The sequence below is a fragment of the Theropithecus gelada genome, chromosome 3, assembly GCF_003255815.1.
Source record: "Theropithecus gelada isolate Dixy chromosome 3, Tgel_1.0, whole genome shotgun sequence".
Classification (NCBI taxonomy): Eukaryota; Metazoa; Chordata; class Mammalia; order Primates; family Cercopithecidae; genus Theropithecus; species Theropithecus gelada.
The window spans coordinates 16,222,282-16,238,170 of NC_037670.1; the positions used below are offsets into that span (position 1 = coordinate 16,222,282).

Here is a 15,889-nt window from a genome sequence, read left to right on the forward strand (position 1 = left end):
CTCTGTCACCCAGAGTGGTTGCAGTGGTGCAACCTCAGCTCACTGCGACCTCCGCCTCCCGGGTTCAAGCAATTATCCTGCCTCAGCCTCCTGAGCAGCTGGGAATAGAGGTGCCTGCCACCACGCACGGCTATTTTATTTATTTATTTATTTAATTATTTATTTAGTAGAGACAGTGTTTCACCATGGTGGGCCTCAAACTCCTGACCTCAAGTGATCTGCCAGCCTCGGCCTCCCAAAGTGCTGGGATTACAGGCATGAGCCACCACACCCAGCCAAAACATGGATGTCTAATGGGATAATTTCAAGTACTAGAGCAAGCTAATTGGGAGCGTCAATGGCAAGGAGCAGTAGCAATCGTTTATGAAATCATGATGAGGTGCTGGCAGCTGATGCACACTCACAGTCCCACTTAATTCTTCAAGTGAAATTCCCACTTGGGAGGAATTTACTATGAGCCATTTTCCAAATAAGAGATAGAGACGAGAGAGTCTCTACCTCTTCTTTGGTGCGAGGAGATTGGTGCAGTCGGTGAACGGCAGAAGTGGATATGCACCCAGATCTGTCTCAAGTCCAAACTCCAACTCATCACTTCCCTAAATGTGGTCTATTCTGCCAGGCTGGATAAGGGAAGTGGTTCCGCTTCCAAACTTAATATGTGACAGATGAGGCAACCTAAACCAAAGTCTTCTTGAGTTTGGCCAAACCATATGCTGCCAAGGCTTGAATCCAAATAACCATAACAAGCCGTCCCAACTATGCCACAACCTACATGACTCAAAGGCAAGGGAATCCCAGGCAACTAAGTCCAGGAACAGGTACTCTGGGGAGTCTGCCACCTGTGATCCTGCTCCCGTGGCACACACAGTGCCCCATCTGCCTCCAGACCTGCGCTGAAGGAATAAGGGGAAGAGGCAAACTTTGTAAGGTGTTCCAATGGTCACTTGAGGCCTCTCAAACAGGGACTCTGTAGATGATGTTAATGGGCCAAACGGAATGCACATCTGCCCCTAAATGTGTTTCTTTCTCTCTTTCTTTCTTTCTTTTGAGACAGGGTCTTGCTCTGTTGCCCAGGCTGGAGTGTAGTGGTGCAATCTTGGCTCACTGCAACCTCCACCTGCTGGGTTCAAGTAATTCTCCTGCCTCAAGCCTCCCAAGTAGCTGGAACCACAGGCATGTGCCACCATGCCTGGTAATTTTCTGTATTTTAGTAGAGACAGGGCTGGTCTCGAACTCCTGGCCTCAAGTGATTCACCCACCTTAGCCTCCCAAAGTGCTGGGATTACAGGCATGAGCCACCGTGCCCAGCCTTGTTTCTTTCTAAATGAGGCTTCCTTTGTATTTTTACATTTCCTTCTACAAAAAAACTGGCATGGTGGGCACAGGGGCTTACGCCTATAATCCCAGCATTTGGAGAGCCCAAGGCCAGTGGATTACTTGAGCCCAGGAGTTCGAGACCAACCTGAGTTAACATAGTGAGACCCCAGCTCTACGAAAAATTAAAAATTAGCCAGCCATGGTGGCACGCACCTGTGGTCCCAGCTATTTGGGAAGCTGAGGTGGGAGGATCTGTTGAGCCCAGGAGTTCCAGGCTGCAGTGAGGTATGATCTGGCCACTGCACTCCAGCCTGGGCAACAGAGCAAAGAGCTGTCTCAGAATAAAATACTTTCAAAATAAACTAAAAACTCAATGGGCCAGGTGTGAATGGTTCACATCTGTAATCCCAGCACTTTGGGAGGCCAGGTGAAGCAGAATAGGGAATGAGGGTAACCAAGGGTTAAGGTAGAAACAAAAGAATAGCAGGTGCAGCCAGTTCTAGGCAAGATTAGGCTTCATAGAGGCCACGTGTTCATCCCGTCAATCAGAGGCTGATTGACCCGGGGTGTGTGTGTGTGGGGGTGTCAGCCTATGATTGACGGGGGGGCAGCGAGGGAGGGGGGACGAGGGGGCGCGGCTCCATTTCAGCCTCTGATTGGTCACAGGCCAATCCTTCAGAGGGTGTAACCAATTGGAGGCCTCTAACGGGAACCTAGGGGCGTTAACTAATTCTTCCAGCTTAATAAAAATCCTAATGGCGGCTATTGAGCCGTTTGCTCTATCCCCCTCCTGCTCTGTGAATTGTACTTTCTCTTTAATAACTGTCTCTTCCTTACTCCGGTTTTTGTTTTGTTTTGTTTTGTTTGTTTTCATTGCTTTGTTCTTTTGTTACTTTGTGCATTTTGTTCAATTCTTTGTTCAACACGCCAAGAACCTGGACAATCCACGGTCAAGACCTTACGTCTAGTAACAGGAGGATCCCTTGCTGCCAAGAGTTCGAGACCAGCCTGGGCAACAAAGTGAGACCCTGTCTCTACTCTCTCTCTCTCTCTATATATATATATAACATATATATATATTTTTTTAATTATGTGGGCATGGTGATGCATGCCTGTGGTCTCAGCTACTCCTCAGGCTTAGGTGGGAAGATCGCTTGAGCCAAGGAGTTGAGGCTGCAGTGAGCTATGATGGCACCACTGCACTCAAACCTGTGTGACAAAGCGAGATCCTGTCTCTAAATTAAATTAAAAACAATATCACCAAAACAACAACAGGTTGGGCGGTGGTGTCTCACGCCTGTAATCGGAGCACTTTGGGAGGCCCAAGTGGGAGACCATTTGAGGCCAGGAGTTCGAGAGCAACCTGGGCAACATAGTGAGACTCCACCTCTACAAAAAAGAAAACTGGCCTTGGTGGCGCGCGCCTGTAATCCTAGCTACTTGGGAGGCTGAATCAGGGGGATCGCTTGAGTCCCGGAGGTTGAGGCTGCCGTGAGCTGAGATCACGCCACTGCACTCCAGCCTGGATGACGAACTGAGACCCTATCAAAAAAAAAAAAAGTGCCCTGCTCAGTTTTTCCTGAAATGCGCAGCCCTACGCCTGTAGCCAGAAGAGAACTCCGCGAGCCGGCAAAACACAAACTCGGCCAGGAAACGGACCAAAAGCCCACCCGGAGGAGCCAGAAGAAAACGCTGCGCCGCGGGTTCTTCTTCCGGGCCGGCGGCGAGCGCTTCCGGGGCGGCGGCGAGGGAGGTGGAAGTGCAGTGTCCTGGCAGGTGGCTGCTGTAGCTGGGCGGGCCGTGGGAGGCTCCCGAGGTGGGGGCCCGGTCGGGATGGCTGCAGCGGCGGCTGGGGCCGGGAGCGGGCCCTGGGCGACCCAGGAGAAGCAGTTCCCGCCCGTGCTGCTGAGTTTCTTCATCTACAACCCGCGCTTCGGGCCGCGCGAAGGAGAGGTATGCGGAGGGGGCCGCGCGCGGAGTCAACGGGCCCGAGGGACGGGCGGCGTCGGTACCCCCCGGGGAGGCGGCCCTGTGGTTCTGCCCACCCGGAGCGGCACGGACCTAGCCTGCGTTGCGCCAGGTGCGAGTACGGACCGGGGACTGCGGCGGGGACCTGACAGCAGGCAGGGACCGCTTCAGGTCCTGGGTCGCTGCCTGTCTATGGAATAAAGCCCCGTCGGGTCTATCACTCCACACCGCAGGTTGAGGCTGTTTGCGCTTTGCTTTGCCTCAGTTCTGGGAAATTAAAATTGAACTTGGCTTTGTTAAGTGGTTAGTCCCCAGCTAGAAGCGTGGAAGCAGAGTGGCAGACGCTAGCCCTCAAATGATGCAAGCCTGGAGGACCCTGTAAAAGTTTTCGGCTAAATGAGGAAATAAATTAATTCCGGGAGGGTGTGTATATGTGTGCGTTTTGTTTTTCTGAGGTGGGGACGGCGACTTTCTCAAAGGATGTACGGAGCTGTGTTTCATTACCAGCAAGTCACAGTTCTTTTAAAGACTGTCCAGGCTGGGCTCCGTGACTCACGCCTGTAATCCCAGCACTTTAGGAGGCCGAGATAGGAGGATTGCTTGAGGCCAGGAGTTCCAGACCAGCCTGGGCAACATAGCAAGACCCCCATCTCTTACTCGCCCCCCCCAAAGAAAAATCGAAAAATGAGCCAGGCGTGGTGACACGCACCTGTAGTTCTAGCTACTCAGGAGGCTGAGGCCAGAGGATCGCTTGAGCCCGAGTGGTTGAGGCTGCAGGAGAGCTGTAATTGTGCCACTGCACTACAGCCTGGGCCACAGAGACCACATCTCAGAAAAAGAAAAAAAAAAAACTTGTCAGTTCAAATGCCTGGGAACTGACTGGATTTAATTTTCAGGGAGCTGTGTGTCTGCAGATGTGCACACTTTTATTTCTTATAAGCCTTGGTGTATTACAAATTACCACCAGAAATCTAGAGACTGAGTTTTCATAGAAATTACCTGGTGCTGCTTCAGATATAACGTGACTAACTGAATATCAAAACTGCCTTTCTGGCTGGTGGGCAGTATTTGCACATGACGAGATAATTCCTGTTTTTCTTACTATTTTAAATAATAGAGACGAGGTCTCACTGTGTTGCCCAGGCTGGTCTTGAACTCCTGAGCTCAAGTGATCCTCCCGCCTCAGCCTCTCAAAGTGCTAGGATTACAATTCCTGTTTTTCTAAAACGTTTTTGTTTTGTTTTGTCATTAGCATGTGTGACACAAGAGGTTGACATTGACCTTAGCGTTTTCAGTAGCTAAGATGAAATGTTTATATTAATGTGCTTCTGTTTCTTCATGTTTCAGGAGGAAAATAAGATTTTATTTTATCATCCAAATGAGGTAGAAAAGAATGAAAAGATTAGAAATGTCGGATTGTGTGAAGCTATTGTACAGTTCACAAGGTAATACCTTTAAGTGTGCCTTTTAGAGTTCAGCGAATTCTTAAAACTTCTGCTGGAGAATTGTCTCAAACATATTTTTTTAACCTTTTAGGACCTTTAGCCCATCAAAACCTGCAAAATCTTTACATACCCAGAAGAATAGACAGTTCTTCAATGAACCAGAAGAACATTTCTGGATGGTCATGGTATTTACATACACGGTGTATCTTTCTGAAATTGTACGGTGAAGTTATGGGTGATCTTTACTATTCAGAGTTTGGGAAAGTTCTCTGGCTGTTGCATCCAAGTAACATTAAAATAAAATTAGTTGGAATTTTAAAATCAAGTTCTTCCTATTTGCTTTATTTGTTCTTGGGGCTGTTTTAAGAAGTTGTGTTTCTGGTGCTATAGCATGTTCAAAGTTTTTAAATTAAGGCAAAATAAAAACCATGCTATAATGAATTCATTGTATAATTTCAGTTTATCAAACTTTGCAGGTTGTTCGGAATCCTATAATTGAAAAACAGAGTAAAGATGGGAAACCAGTTATTGAATATCAAGAAGAGGAGTTGTTGGTAATGTGTCATTATTTATTTATTTATTTTAGATGTATTACTGAGTATGTTGAATCCCGCAATTGGTCGGATTTAAACTCGGTGGCTTTTGCGGAAGTTTCTCGGGGTATATAGCAAAGGTTTATGTTTATCGTTTACATGAGCACGGTCTTTTTAAAATGTATATGCACCCTATCTCACTAATACCTTCTACTCTTCATCTACATTGAAAGCCCTCCTAAAGTAAGGCTGACTGAGTCACAAATTAGAATTTAAACACTTCTGGCTGGGAACAGTGGCTCACACCTATAATCCTAGTACTTTGGGAGGCTGAGGCGGGTAGATCACTTGAGGTCAGGGGTTCAAGACCAGCCTGGCCAACATGGCGGAACCCTGTCTTTACTAAAACTATAAAAATTGGCCAGGAATGGTGGCGCACACCTGTCATCCCAGCTACTCAGGAGGCTGAGGCAGGAGAATCGCTTGAACCAGGGAAGCAAAGGTTACAGTGAGCCAAGATTATACCACTGCGCTCCAGCCTAGACAACAGAGTGAGCCTCCATCTCAAAAAAAAAAAAAAAAGTAAACACTTTTTTTCAGCACACAACTATTGTGGGACCAAGTTTATAAACATTATACCGTTACGTCAAGAGTCAGTGTAGCTTTGCCATCTATCCAGTAGACATTGTGTTCCCTTGAATTGAGATCTGTGCTGTTTTTGTGTTTGCAGGACAAGGTTTATAGTTCAGTGCTACAGCAGTGCTACAGCATGTACAAGGTAAGCCTGGCATTCGTTTCTGAGAGTCCAACCAGTTACCCCTATTTATAGGCTCCAGGGTTGTTTAAAGAGAAATCTTTGAATGACTGCAAAGTGACTGTGTATTTATCTTAGAGAAGAAAATAATGAGGCCTTGGAAACAGGTAGTGAGGTTTATGCCCACATTTATTCAGCAAGTATTGAACTCCCTTCTCTCTCTCAGCCTCAGAGTGGGAATGTGTCCCCACTGATGAAAACGTGTGTCTCTGTCCTCAAGGAACGTACAGAATGCAGATAATTTTATGATTTAAACATTTCAGTGAGGCAGGGCACAGTGTATCACACCTGTAATTTCAGCATTCTGGGAGGCTGAGGTGGGAGGATTGCTTGAGCCCAGGAGTTCAGGACCAGTCTGGGCAATATAGCAAGACCCCATCTCTACAAAAAATGTTTGTACAAGTTAGTCAGGTGTCATGGTGCATGCCTGTAGTCCCAGCTACTTGGCAGGCTGAGGTGGGAGGATCGCTTGAGCCTGGGAGTTCGAGGCTGCAGTGAACTATGATTGCGCCACCGCACTCCAGCCTGAGTGACAGAACGAGATTCCGTCTCAGAAAAAAAAAGGGATAAAAATGGTGATTCCGTTCATTGAAAGAAAACTGAAAAAAAAAATTTGGGTGATATTATTTATATAAATTGAAACTTCAGGGTGAGTTGAAATTTTTGAAAGATGCCCAGAGCAATTAGGCAGTTTCATATATAAGACAGCATCACTTAACAGTATTTTTTTGTAACTTATATTTTTAACTCAGCTTTTCTCATGTAAATATTTTTTCTGTTGAAAAGAACTGGGAGATTTAATGAGCTGAATTAATAATCTAAAGGAAAAAAAGAACTTGTTCTACTGAAAAAGTGAGCACAGGAAATTGATTTTTTTTTCTGCCGTCTTTTACCTCATAGCTTTTTAATGGAACATTTCTGAAAGCCATGGAAGACGGAGGCGTCGAGCTTCTGAAAGAAAGATTAGAGAAATTCTTCCATCGGGTAAGTACTTTGAATTTCGTTTATAACTTTAGTGAGCATTCAGCAGATTTTTAGAGAAATATGGACAGACAAGTTTGTTTCTTATGTACAAAAAACCCAGAACTTGAAAGTGGCAAAGAGCCTGAGACGGACCGTCATAAAACTGGAGCAGCGAGGAAACGCGTGAGGCGTGCGCTCTGGACCCTCCCTCCAGCTGTAAGGCAGAGCTTCCTGCGTTCGCCCGGGGCTCTTAAAGAGTCCTGGAGTCATCGTTTGGCCTCCTTGTGTTTTACCTGCGTCTGTCCTGGGCTTACTCAACAGCCGTCTTTTGTGTGATGGATCAGTTGATAAGGAAAACGTGATTATTGGAGTTGGACATTGTTAGGGATGGGCTCTGTTCACTGAACAGGCATAAGCTGTGTCGATGCAGGAAGAGTTACTGGCTGTGGGACTTTGTCAGATGAGCCATTAGGGACATTTGTCCCAAGTGCTGTTCTTCCATTGTAATGGAATTGTGCATATTTCACCTGACCTTGTCAAGCTCAGTTTATCTTTTTTTTAAAAGGAAACAAAAAAAGAGACAGGGTCTTGTCCTGGCTGTTTTGCCCAGGCTGGTGTCAAGCAATCTTCCCTCCTCGGCCTCCCAAAGTGCTGGGGTTAAAGGCATGAGCCAACTCGCCCAGCCCAGTTTCCCTTGAAGAAACAATTCTCAATCTATTTTCTTCTGAAAATACCTTCTGTGTCTATTGTTGAGTTCAACTTTTCTCTCTAAAACAGTTTTCATAGCTATTTTTGAATTTTTTTGTTTCTCTGAATTACTTTTCTTTGTTTTGTCATTTTAATGACCACAATTATCCACTCGCATATTATCTCCTGGTTTCTGTTCTTGTCCTCATTTCTCTTACCCATCGACATACGGATACAACTGTTGTCCTGACTACATATCATTTAGACCTGATTTTAGTATAAGATGGCACTCTTGGCTGGGCGTGGTGGCTCACACCTGTAATCCCAGCACTTTGGGAGGCCGAGGTAGGCAGATCATGAGGTCATGAGTTCAAGACCAGTCTGGCCAACATGTTGAAACCTTGCCTCTACTGAAAATACAAAAAAACTAGCTGGGCGTAGTGGCGCATGCCTGTAATCCTAGCTGTTCTGGAGGCTGAGGCAGGAGAATCGCTTGAACCCAGGAGGCAGAGGTTGCGGAGAGCCGAGATTGCACCACTGCACTCCAGCCTGGGCGACAGAGCAGGACTCCATCTCCGGGGGAGAGAAAGATGGCACTGTCTGTAATGGATAGATCCCTCATTAGGCTAATCTAATTTGAAGGGCACTACTATAAGGAATTACTTTTTTTTTTTTTTTTTTTGAGACAGTCTCACTCTTGTCACCCAGGCTGGAGTGCAGTGTGTGATCTTGGCTCACTGCAACCTTCATCTCCCAAGTTCAAGTGATTCTCCTGTCTCTCAGCCTCCCAAGTAGTTGGGATTACAGGCTACCACACCCGGCTAATTTTGTATTTTTAGTAGAGACGGGGTTTTGCCATGTTGGCCAGGCTGTTCTCAAACTCCTGACCTCAAGTGATCTGCCTGCTTTGACCTCCCAAAGTGCTGGGATTACAGGCGTGAGCCACCGCGCCCGGCCAAGAATTAAATACTTTAAAGTGCTAGCTGGGCACAGTGGCTCATGCCTGTATTCCTAGAGCTTTGGGACACCTAGACATGAGAATCACAGAGGCTGGAAGTTCAAGACCAGCCTGGGCAACATAGCAAGACCCTGTCTATACCAAAAAAAAAACAAATTTTAGGCCGGGCGCGGTGGCTCAGGCCTGTAATCCCAGCACTTTGGGAGGCTGAGGCAGATGGATCACGAGGTCAGGAGATCGAGACCATCCTGGCCAACATGGTGAAACCCTGTCTCTACTAAAAAATACAAAAAATTAGCCGGGCGTGGTAGCAGGTGCCTGTAGTCGCAGCTACTCGGGAGGCTGAGGCAAGAGAATGGTGTGAACCTGGGAGGCGGAGCTTGCAGTGAACTGAGATTGCGCCACTGCACTCCACCTGGGTGACAGAGTGAGACTCCATCTCAAAAAAAAAAAAAATTTAACTTTAAAAAGAGGTAAAACACAATACTGAATAAACATTAACTAGATATGTTTGAACTTTGTATCTTGGAATTGGTACTGAGTTCACACTCGGTTACCCATGTTTTCGCCATGGCCTCGTTGTTGTGCTGTTTGCTAGTGTGTAATTGTACCATAAATAAGAGTCTGACATAAGATTATTTTCAGTTATCAAGGAGCATTATATTCAGTGTACTATTAGTAAATTTTATGCCTTACTTTTTTTCCACAGTATTTGCAAACGCTACATTTGCAGTCATGTGACCTACTTGACATTTTTGGTGGAATCAGCTTCTTCCCATTGGATAAAATGACTTATTTGAAAATCCAGTCCTTTATTAATAGAGTGGAGGAAAGCCTGAATATAGTCAAATACACTGCGTTTCTCTATAACGATCAGCTCATCTGGTAGGTACACCCCAAGGCGTGGTATTAAAAGAAGAAATTGAGATAATAAAAACAGCAGTGACTGGATTGATGGCAGGTTGTCAAACAGGAACTTCTAGGGGGAGGCTGGGTAGGAAGCATCTTCATAGATATTGTCAAAATAAAGCAGTGATTATTTAAAGCAGAACTAGGGTGATTTGGGTTAAAATTTCCAAGCAGAGGAGTTTAAAACTGGTTGCATGAAAGATGAAAGGCTGGGCGCAGTAGCTCACGCCTGTAATCTTAGCACTTTGGGAGGCCGAGTCGGGCAGATCACTTGAGGTCAGGAGTTTGAGACTAGCCTGGCCAACATGGGGAAACCCCGTCTCTACTCAAAATACAAAAATTAGCCGGGCGTGGTGGCTCATGCCTGTAATCCCAGCTACTCGGGAGGCTGAGGCAGGAGAATCGCTTGAACCCGGGAGGCAGAGGTTGCAGTGAGTTAAGATGGCGCTACTACACTCCAGCCTGGCAACAGAGAGAGACTCAGTCTCCAAAAAAAAAAATGTTCCTATCAAGTAAGGTTTAGGAATCCTATTTTTCTTTTGGAGTTTTTTCCAAAATGACGAATGTGAGAAGCGGAATTTTTATAGCTTTTTCTTTTCTTAGAGACGGGGTTTATTGTGTTGGTCAGGCTGGTCTCAAGCTCCTGGCCTCAGTGATCCACCCGCCTCAGCCTCCCAAAGCGCTGGGATTACAGGCATGAGCCACTGCACCTGCTTTCTTTTAAAGAAGCTAGAGTTCTTTTTTTTTAATCCAAGAAATCCAAAGTGTTATATAAACCAGGAAATTACCTGCTATCGTCAAACTGTTTGTGTCCTGCAGTAGGAACAAGGTGGTCACAAGACTGCCCAGCATACGTGACCCCTGAGAGCTGGATGGCAACCGAGGCCGCGCACTTTTGGCCTAGAGTAGGTGGACAGAAGCCATGGAGGCATAGCAGGGAGTGGCCGGGCCTCCCGCAGCTGTTCCAGGACTCTCAGGTTTTATGTTCCCATTGACTATAGCCCACTTTCTTTTTTTTTTTTTTTGAGACAGAGTCTCACTCTCTTGCCCAGGCCGGAGTACAGTGGCACAATCTTGCTTGGCTCACTGCAACCTCCACCTCCTGGGTTAAAGCGATTCTCCTGCCTCAGTCTCCTGAGTAGCTGGGATTACAGGCACGTGCCACCATGCTCAGCTGTTTTGTATTTTTAGTGGAGACAGGGTTTCCCCATGTTGGCCAGGCTGGTCTTAAACTCCTGACCTCAGGTGATTTGCCTGGATTGGCCACCCGAAGTGCTGTGATTACAGGTGTGAGCCACCACACCTGGCCTAGCCCAGGTTCTTTTTTTTTTTTTTTTTTTTTTTTTGAGACGGAGTCTCGCTCTGTTGCCCAGGCTGGAGTGCGGTGCCGGATCTCAGCTCACTGCAAGCTCCGCCTCCCAGGTTTATGCCATTCTCCTGCCTCAGCCTCCTGAGTAGCTGGGACCACAGGCGCCTGCTACCTCGCCCGGCTAGTTTTTTCGTATTTTAGTAGAGATGGGGTTTCACTGTGTTAGCCAGGATGGTCTCGATCTCCTGACCTCGTGATCCGCCCGTCTCGGCCTCCCAAAGTGCTGGGATTACAGGCTTGAGCTACCGCGCCCAGCCAGCCCAGTTTCTTAATTAGGGGTGTGGCCGTATTTTACTACTATAACGTGAGTTCAGCTAATAGAAAAGGCAAAACTAGTTCCCCTGAAATTTACCTTCCCTGCCAAAATCTTGTGGCTCCATTTTAAGAAGAGAAATAAGTTACTGTAAAGAAATTTGAATCCAGTTAATAAACAACTTGGTGGGTTTCCACATGAACTTTGTTATCTCCTAGGAAGACAACACAAATTCCTGGTGAAAACCCATCTACTTTTTTTTTTTGTTTTTTTTTGCGGTGGAGTTGCTTTCTGTTGCCCAGGCTGGAGTGCAGTGGCATGATCGATCTTGGCTTGCTGCAACCCCTGCCTCCTGGGTTTAAGCAATTCTGCCTCAGCCTCCTGAGCAGCTGGGATTACAGGTGCGTACCACAACACCCAGCTCATTTTTTTGTAGAGATGGAGTTTCACCATGTTGGCCAGACTGGTCTCGAACTCCTGACCTCAAGTGATCCGCCTGCCTCAGCCTCCCAAAGTGCTGGGATTACAGGCGTGAGCCACCGTGCCCAGCCTCCACCTATTTTTTAATTTGACAAATTGTATATGAGGCAACCTTCCACTGTACTGACTCTGCTGTAGTTGCTTTCTGTGATACGCACACGATGTTAGTAAGTGAAATACTGCCGTGGAATGTAGGAGATGGGAGGATAGTTGTGCTCCTGTAGCATCAGGTCTGCAGAGGGAGTGGCTCCTCCCCAGATGAAAATGACAGGAGGTACTTGCAAGTGACATGCATCCACGGTGATAGGGAGATGTAGTGTGACAAGCCGGAATCCAGCAGCAGTGGCCCATGGCCTTGTCTCCACCGAAAAGAGAAGAGCAGCTGAGATTCTGATCTCTGGGACGGACACAAGCCCTGCCGTGGGTGCAACCTTCTGAGAGTGAGGAAGAACGAAAGAGCAGAGGGTCCTCCAGGAGCTCATTCTGGGAGACGCTGGAGCCAGAATGACCAGCAGCGTTGGCCCTTGGAAGCCTGGAGTCACAGGACAATCTGGTGCCCAGCTCTGGGGATCCTGCTGGCATTGTCATCTTGGAATAGCATCCGAGGGGTAGAGCAGGGCACAGCTCTGGTGGCTGCACAGAACTGTTCTGTTGTCACCTCCAGTGTGCTCGTGGGGGAAAGGTCAGTCCCAGGAAGTAGCAACAAAAAGAACCTTCAAGAAAAACAGCGTGTTACTCCAGTTGCGATCACTTCCACCTGTCATCCCAGCACTCCGGGAGGCTGAGGCAGGAGGATCACCTGACACCAGGAGTTCAAGACCAGCCTGGGCAACATAGACTGTATCTCTACAAAATATGCAAAAAAAAAAATCAGCTGGGCACTGTGGTGCACACTTAACAGTCCCAGCTACAGAGACTACAGAGGTTGAAGCCGGAGAATCAGTTGAGCCCGGAAGTTTGAGGTTGCAGTGAGCTATGATAGCACCACTGTACTCCAGCCTGGGTGACAGAGCAAGACCCTGTCGAAGAAAAAAACAGCACGTTTTGACAGAATTGCTCATTCCGAAGCTGTTATATTTAAATGCCAAGAAAGACTTTTAAACCAGGTGCGGTGGCACATACCTATGGTCCCAGCTACTGGGGAGGAGGAGGCAGAAGGATCGCTTGAGCCAGGAGTTACTTGGAGACTAGCCTGGACAATATAATGAGGCTCTGTTGTCTCAGCCTGGACATTATATTGTCATTATGTTGTCTCAGCCTGGACAATATGAGGCTCTGTCTCCACCAAAAAGGGGGAAATAAAAGAATTTGTCACAAGCAGAGTAAATATTACCCTTATGTATTTATTTAGTATATTGTTTTGATTTTTTTTTTGGGACAGAGCCTCACTTGCTCGGTCACCCAGGCTATAGTGCTGTGGCGTGATCTCAGCTCACTTCAACCTCCGCCTCCCAGGTTCAAGCGATTCTCATGCCTCAGTCTCCCAAGTAGCTGGGATTAGAGAGGCGTGTGCTATCAGTCCTAGCAAAATTTTGTGTGTTTTAGTAGAGCCGGTGTTTTGCCATGTTGGCCAGGCTGGTGTTGAACTCCTGACCTCAGGTGATCTGCCCACCTTGGCCTCCCAAAACCTGCTGGGATTACAGGTGTGAGCCACCGCGCCTGGGCACCTTCAGGATATTTCAGTGATCTTGAATAGAAAACCCCCAGATCCAGCCTCACTGTCTGTCTCTCTCTCTCCTTTTAAAAAACTGATTCCAGAGTCTGATGCCGGCTAGTTTCTCTGTGCTTTCTCCACGTGCTGCTCCTTCCTGCCTCATTTCAGATTAGACGGTTTGCCTGAAAGCTTGTTTTTCTCCTCCTCTCCTTTTTCTACACCGAGATGCGGAGAATTAAAATCCATGTACCTTTCTGAGACCTAGGATCACGTTCCCTGTCTACAGCACACCCATATTTTCCCGGGGGACTAGGGGAGAGAATGTGGGGTTACCGTATAACCCAGGAAGCTAAGAGACATCTGCTGCTAAAATGAAACAGTGTGGTTTTGGAGGTTTCCTGCATAATCCTACATGGAATTCAACCAGTCCGATCCCTTGTGACTTTTTATCTCAAATGGCTTGTAAAATACAAGACTACGTAGGAGTAGCCTTTTGCAGGTCAGAATGAAGTTCCAGTGCCTGGACTCCAGTTTAACTCTTTGCCTTCCTGAACTTCGTAGTCAGGAGGTGAACCTCTTGATATAATGTTAAAGAAAAAAGCACCAGTAGTCCCAGCTACTCAGGACGCTGAGGTGGGAGGTTCGCTTGAGCCTAGGAATCGGAGGCTGCAGCGAGCTGTGGTCACACCACTGTAATCCAGCCTGGGCGACAGACGAGACTTATCTCTTGAAAACTGAAAAAAGATGAGGCCAGGCACAGTGGCTCACATATGTAATCCCAGCACTTTAGGAGGCTGAGGCAGGAGCACTGCTTGAGTCCAGGAGTTTGAAACCAGCCTGGTGACATAGCAAGACCCCCATCTCTACATAAAGTAGAAAAATTAGTTGGGCATGGTGGTGCACGCCTGTAGTCCCAGCTAGTCCGGAGGCTGAAATGGGAGGACGGCTTAAGCCCTGGAGGCTGAGGCTGCAGTGAGCCGTGATCACACGACTGCACCCAGCCTGGGTGACAGAGCAAGACATTGTCTCAAAGTTGTCTTTTTTTTTTTTTTTTTTTTTTTTAAACAAAAAATGAGCTTTATCCAGGGCTTAAATTTTTTTGGAAAAGTTTGACAAAGTATACCACATAAATTCAGATTTACCTCAGTGCTAAGAATTATGTTTAGGAAAAAGGAAACTCATTTTGATCTCAGGTAGAAAAATAGATTGTTTTGAGTTTTATGTAGCTTTAGACTTTAAAAAGTTAGAATTTATTCTGTGTCACTAAAAATGACTTGAGAAAAAAAATTTTTTTTTAAATGAACTTTATCACAGCAGTGGAAAGACGGAAGACAATTCCAAAACGTTTAACCCAGTGCTTTTCTGATGTTCCAGGAGTGGATTAGAACAAGACGACATGAGAATTTTATACAAATACCTTACCACCTCCCTTTTTCCAAGGCACATGGAGCCTGAGGTACGATGGGGACCGTAGCTGTACACACTTACATCCAGGGGCACAGAGAGGGCGGGTGGAGTGCGATGGTGGTGCGTGAGAGCGTTTCTGATCATTGCTGATATATATTTTGTCTTAGTGTGATATTTATGTCGTTGTGTATCAGCACAGAAAACCACATGCAGCTCTTCTCCAGTGTATGACATTCCGATGTGACGCAGAAAGCATCGTTTCATGTGTGTGTGTGTTGGTTTTGTGTGTTTTTGTTTGTTTTTTGAGACGGAGTCTTGAACTTTTGCCCGGGATGGAAAGGTTCAAGCGACTCTCCTTGCCTCGGCCTCACAAGTAGCTGGGATTTACAGGCGCCCGCCACCACCCCCAGCTGATTTTTTTGTATTTTTAGTAGAGACTGGTTTCACCATGTTGGCCAGGCTGGTCTCGAACTCCTGACCTCGTGATCTGCCCACCTTGGCCACCCAAAGTGCTAGGATTATAGGCGTTAGCCACCACCTCCAGTCCAGAAAGCATGTTTTTAAGAGGAGTAGAGGAAAAATTGGATTTTATTTTATTTTTAATTTATATATTTTATTTATTTATTGAGACAGAGTTTTGTTCTTATCGCCCAGGCTGGAGTGCAATGGTGCAATCTCCGCTCACTACAACTTCCACCTCCTGGATTCAAACAATTCTCCTGCCTCAGACTCCCAAGTAGCTGAGATTACAGGCGTCCGCCACCATGCCCAGCTAATTTTTGTATTTTTAGTAGAGACGGGGTTCCACCATGTTGGCCAGGCTGGTCTCGAACTCCTGATCTCAGGTGATTGACCTGCCTCAGCCTCCCAAAGTGCTGTGATTACAGGTGTGAGCTGCCACTCCTGGCCGAAAAATTGGTTTTTAGATCAGGTTCTAAAATCAGGTTTAGATCAGGTTAAAATGCCAGTGATCTTTAAAACAGTCGACCTGTGTCGTCTTCTCCTCTATCAACATGAGACCTAATTTTCAGTAGATGTCTTAGTGCCGACCTGGCTTTCCACTCTAGTACTGAATTTCCCGGTTTTCCACAGAGAACTTGTAAATGATATCACTGTGTTCTCCCGAAAGTAT

At 46.6% G+C, this 15,889-nt stretch overlaps 1 protein-coding gene across 3 annotated transcripts in view; it reads left to right on the forward strand.

The window, feature by feature from the left end:
• The first annotated feature begins 3,048 nt into the window (after positions 1-3,048).
• Positions 3,049-15,889, forward strand: part of LOC112620818 (vacuolar fusion protein CCZ1 homolog B) — a 28,719-nt gene continuing 15,878 nt past the window's right edge. For 2 of the 3 annotated variants that reach the window (XM_025379724.1, XM_025379726.1), the window contains exons 1-8: positions 3,049-3,270; positions 4,633-4,730; positions 4,822-4,915; positions 5,207-5,284; positions 5,994-6,041; positions 6,978-7,061; positions 9,395-9,570; positions 14,725-14,806. In XM_025379724.1, the coding sequence (XP_025235509.1) occupies positions 3,151-3,270; positions 4,633-4,730; positions 4,822-4,915; positions 5,207-5,284; positions 5,994-6,041; positions 6,978-7,061; positions 9,395-9,570; positions 14,725-14,806 (780 nt within the window). In that variant the 5' untranslated portion in view covers positions 3,049-3,150. The remainder of the gene's footprint in view (positions 3,271-4,632; positions 4,731-4,821; positions 4,916-5,206; positions 5,285-5,993; positions 6,042-6,977; positions 7,062-9,394; positions 9,571-14,724; positions 14,807-15,889) is intronic. The other variant, XM_025379725.1, reaches the window with a different exon arrangement.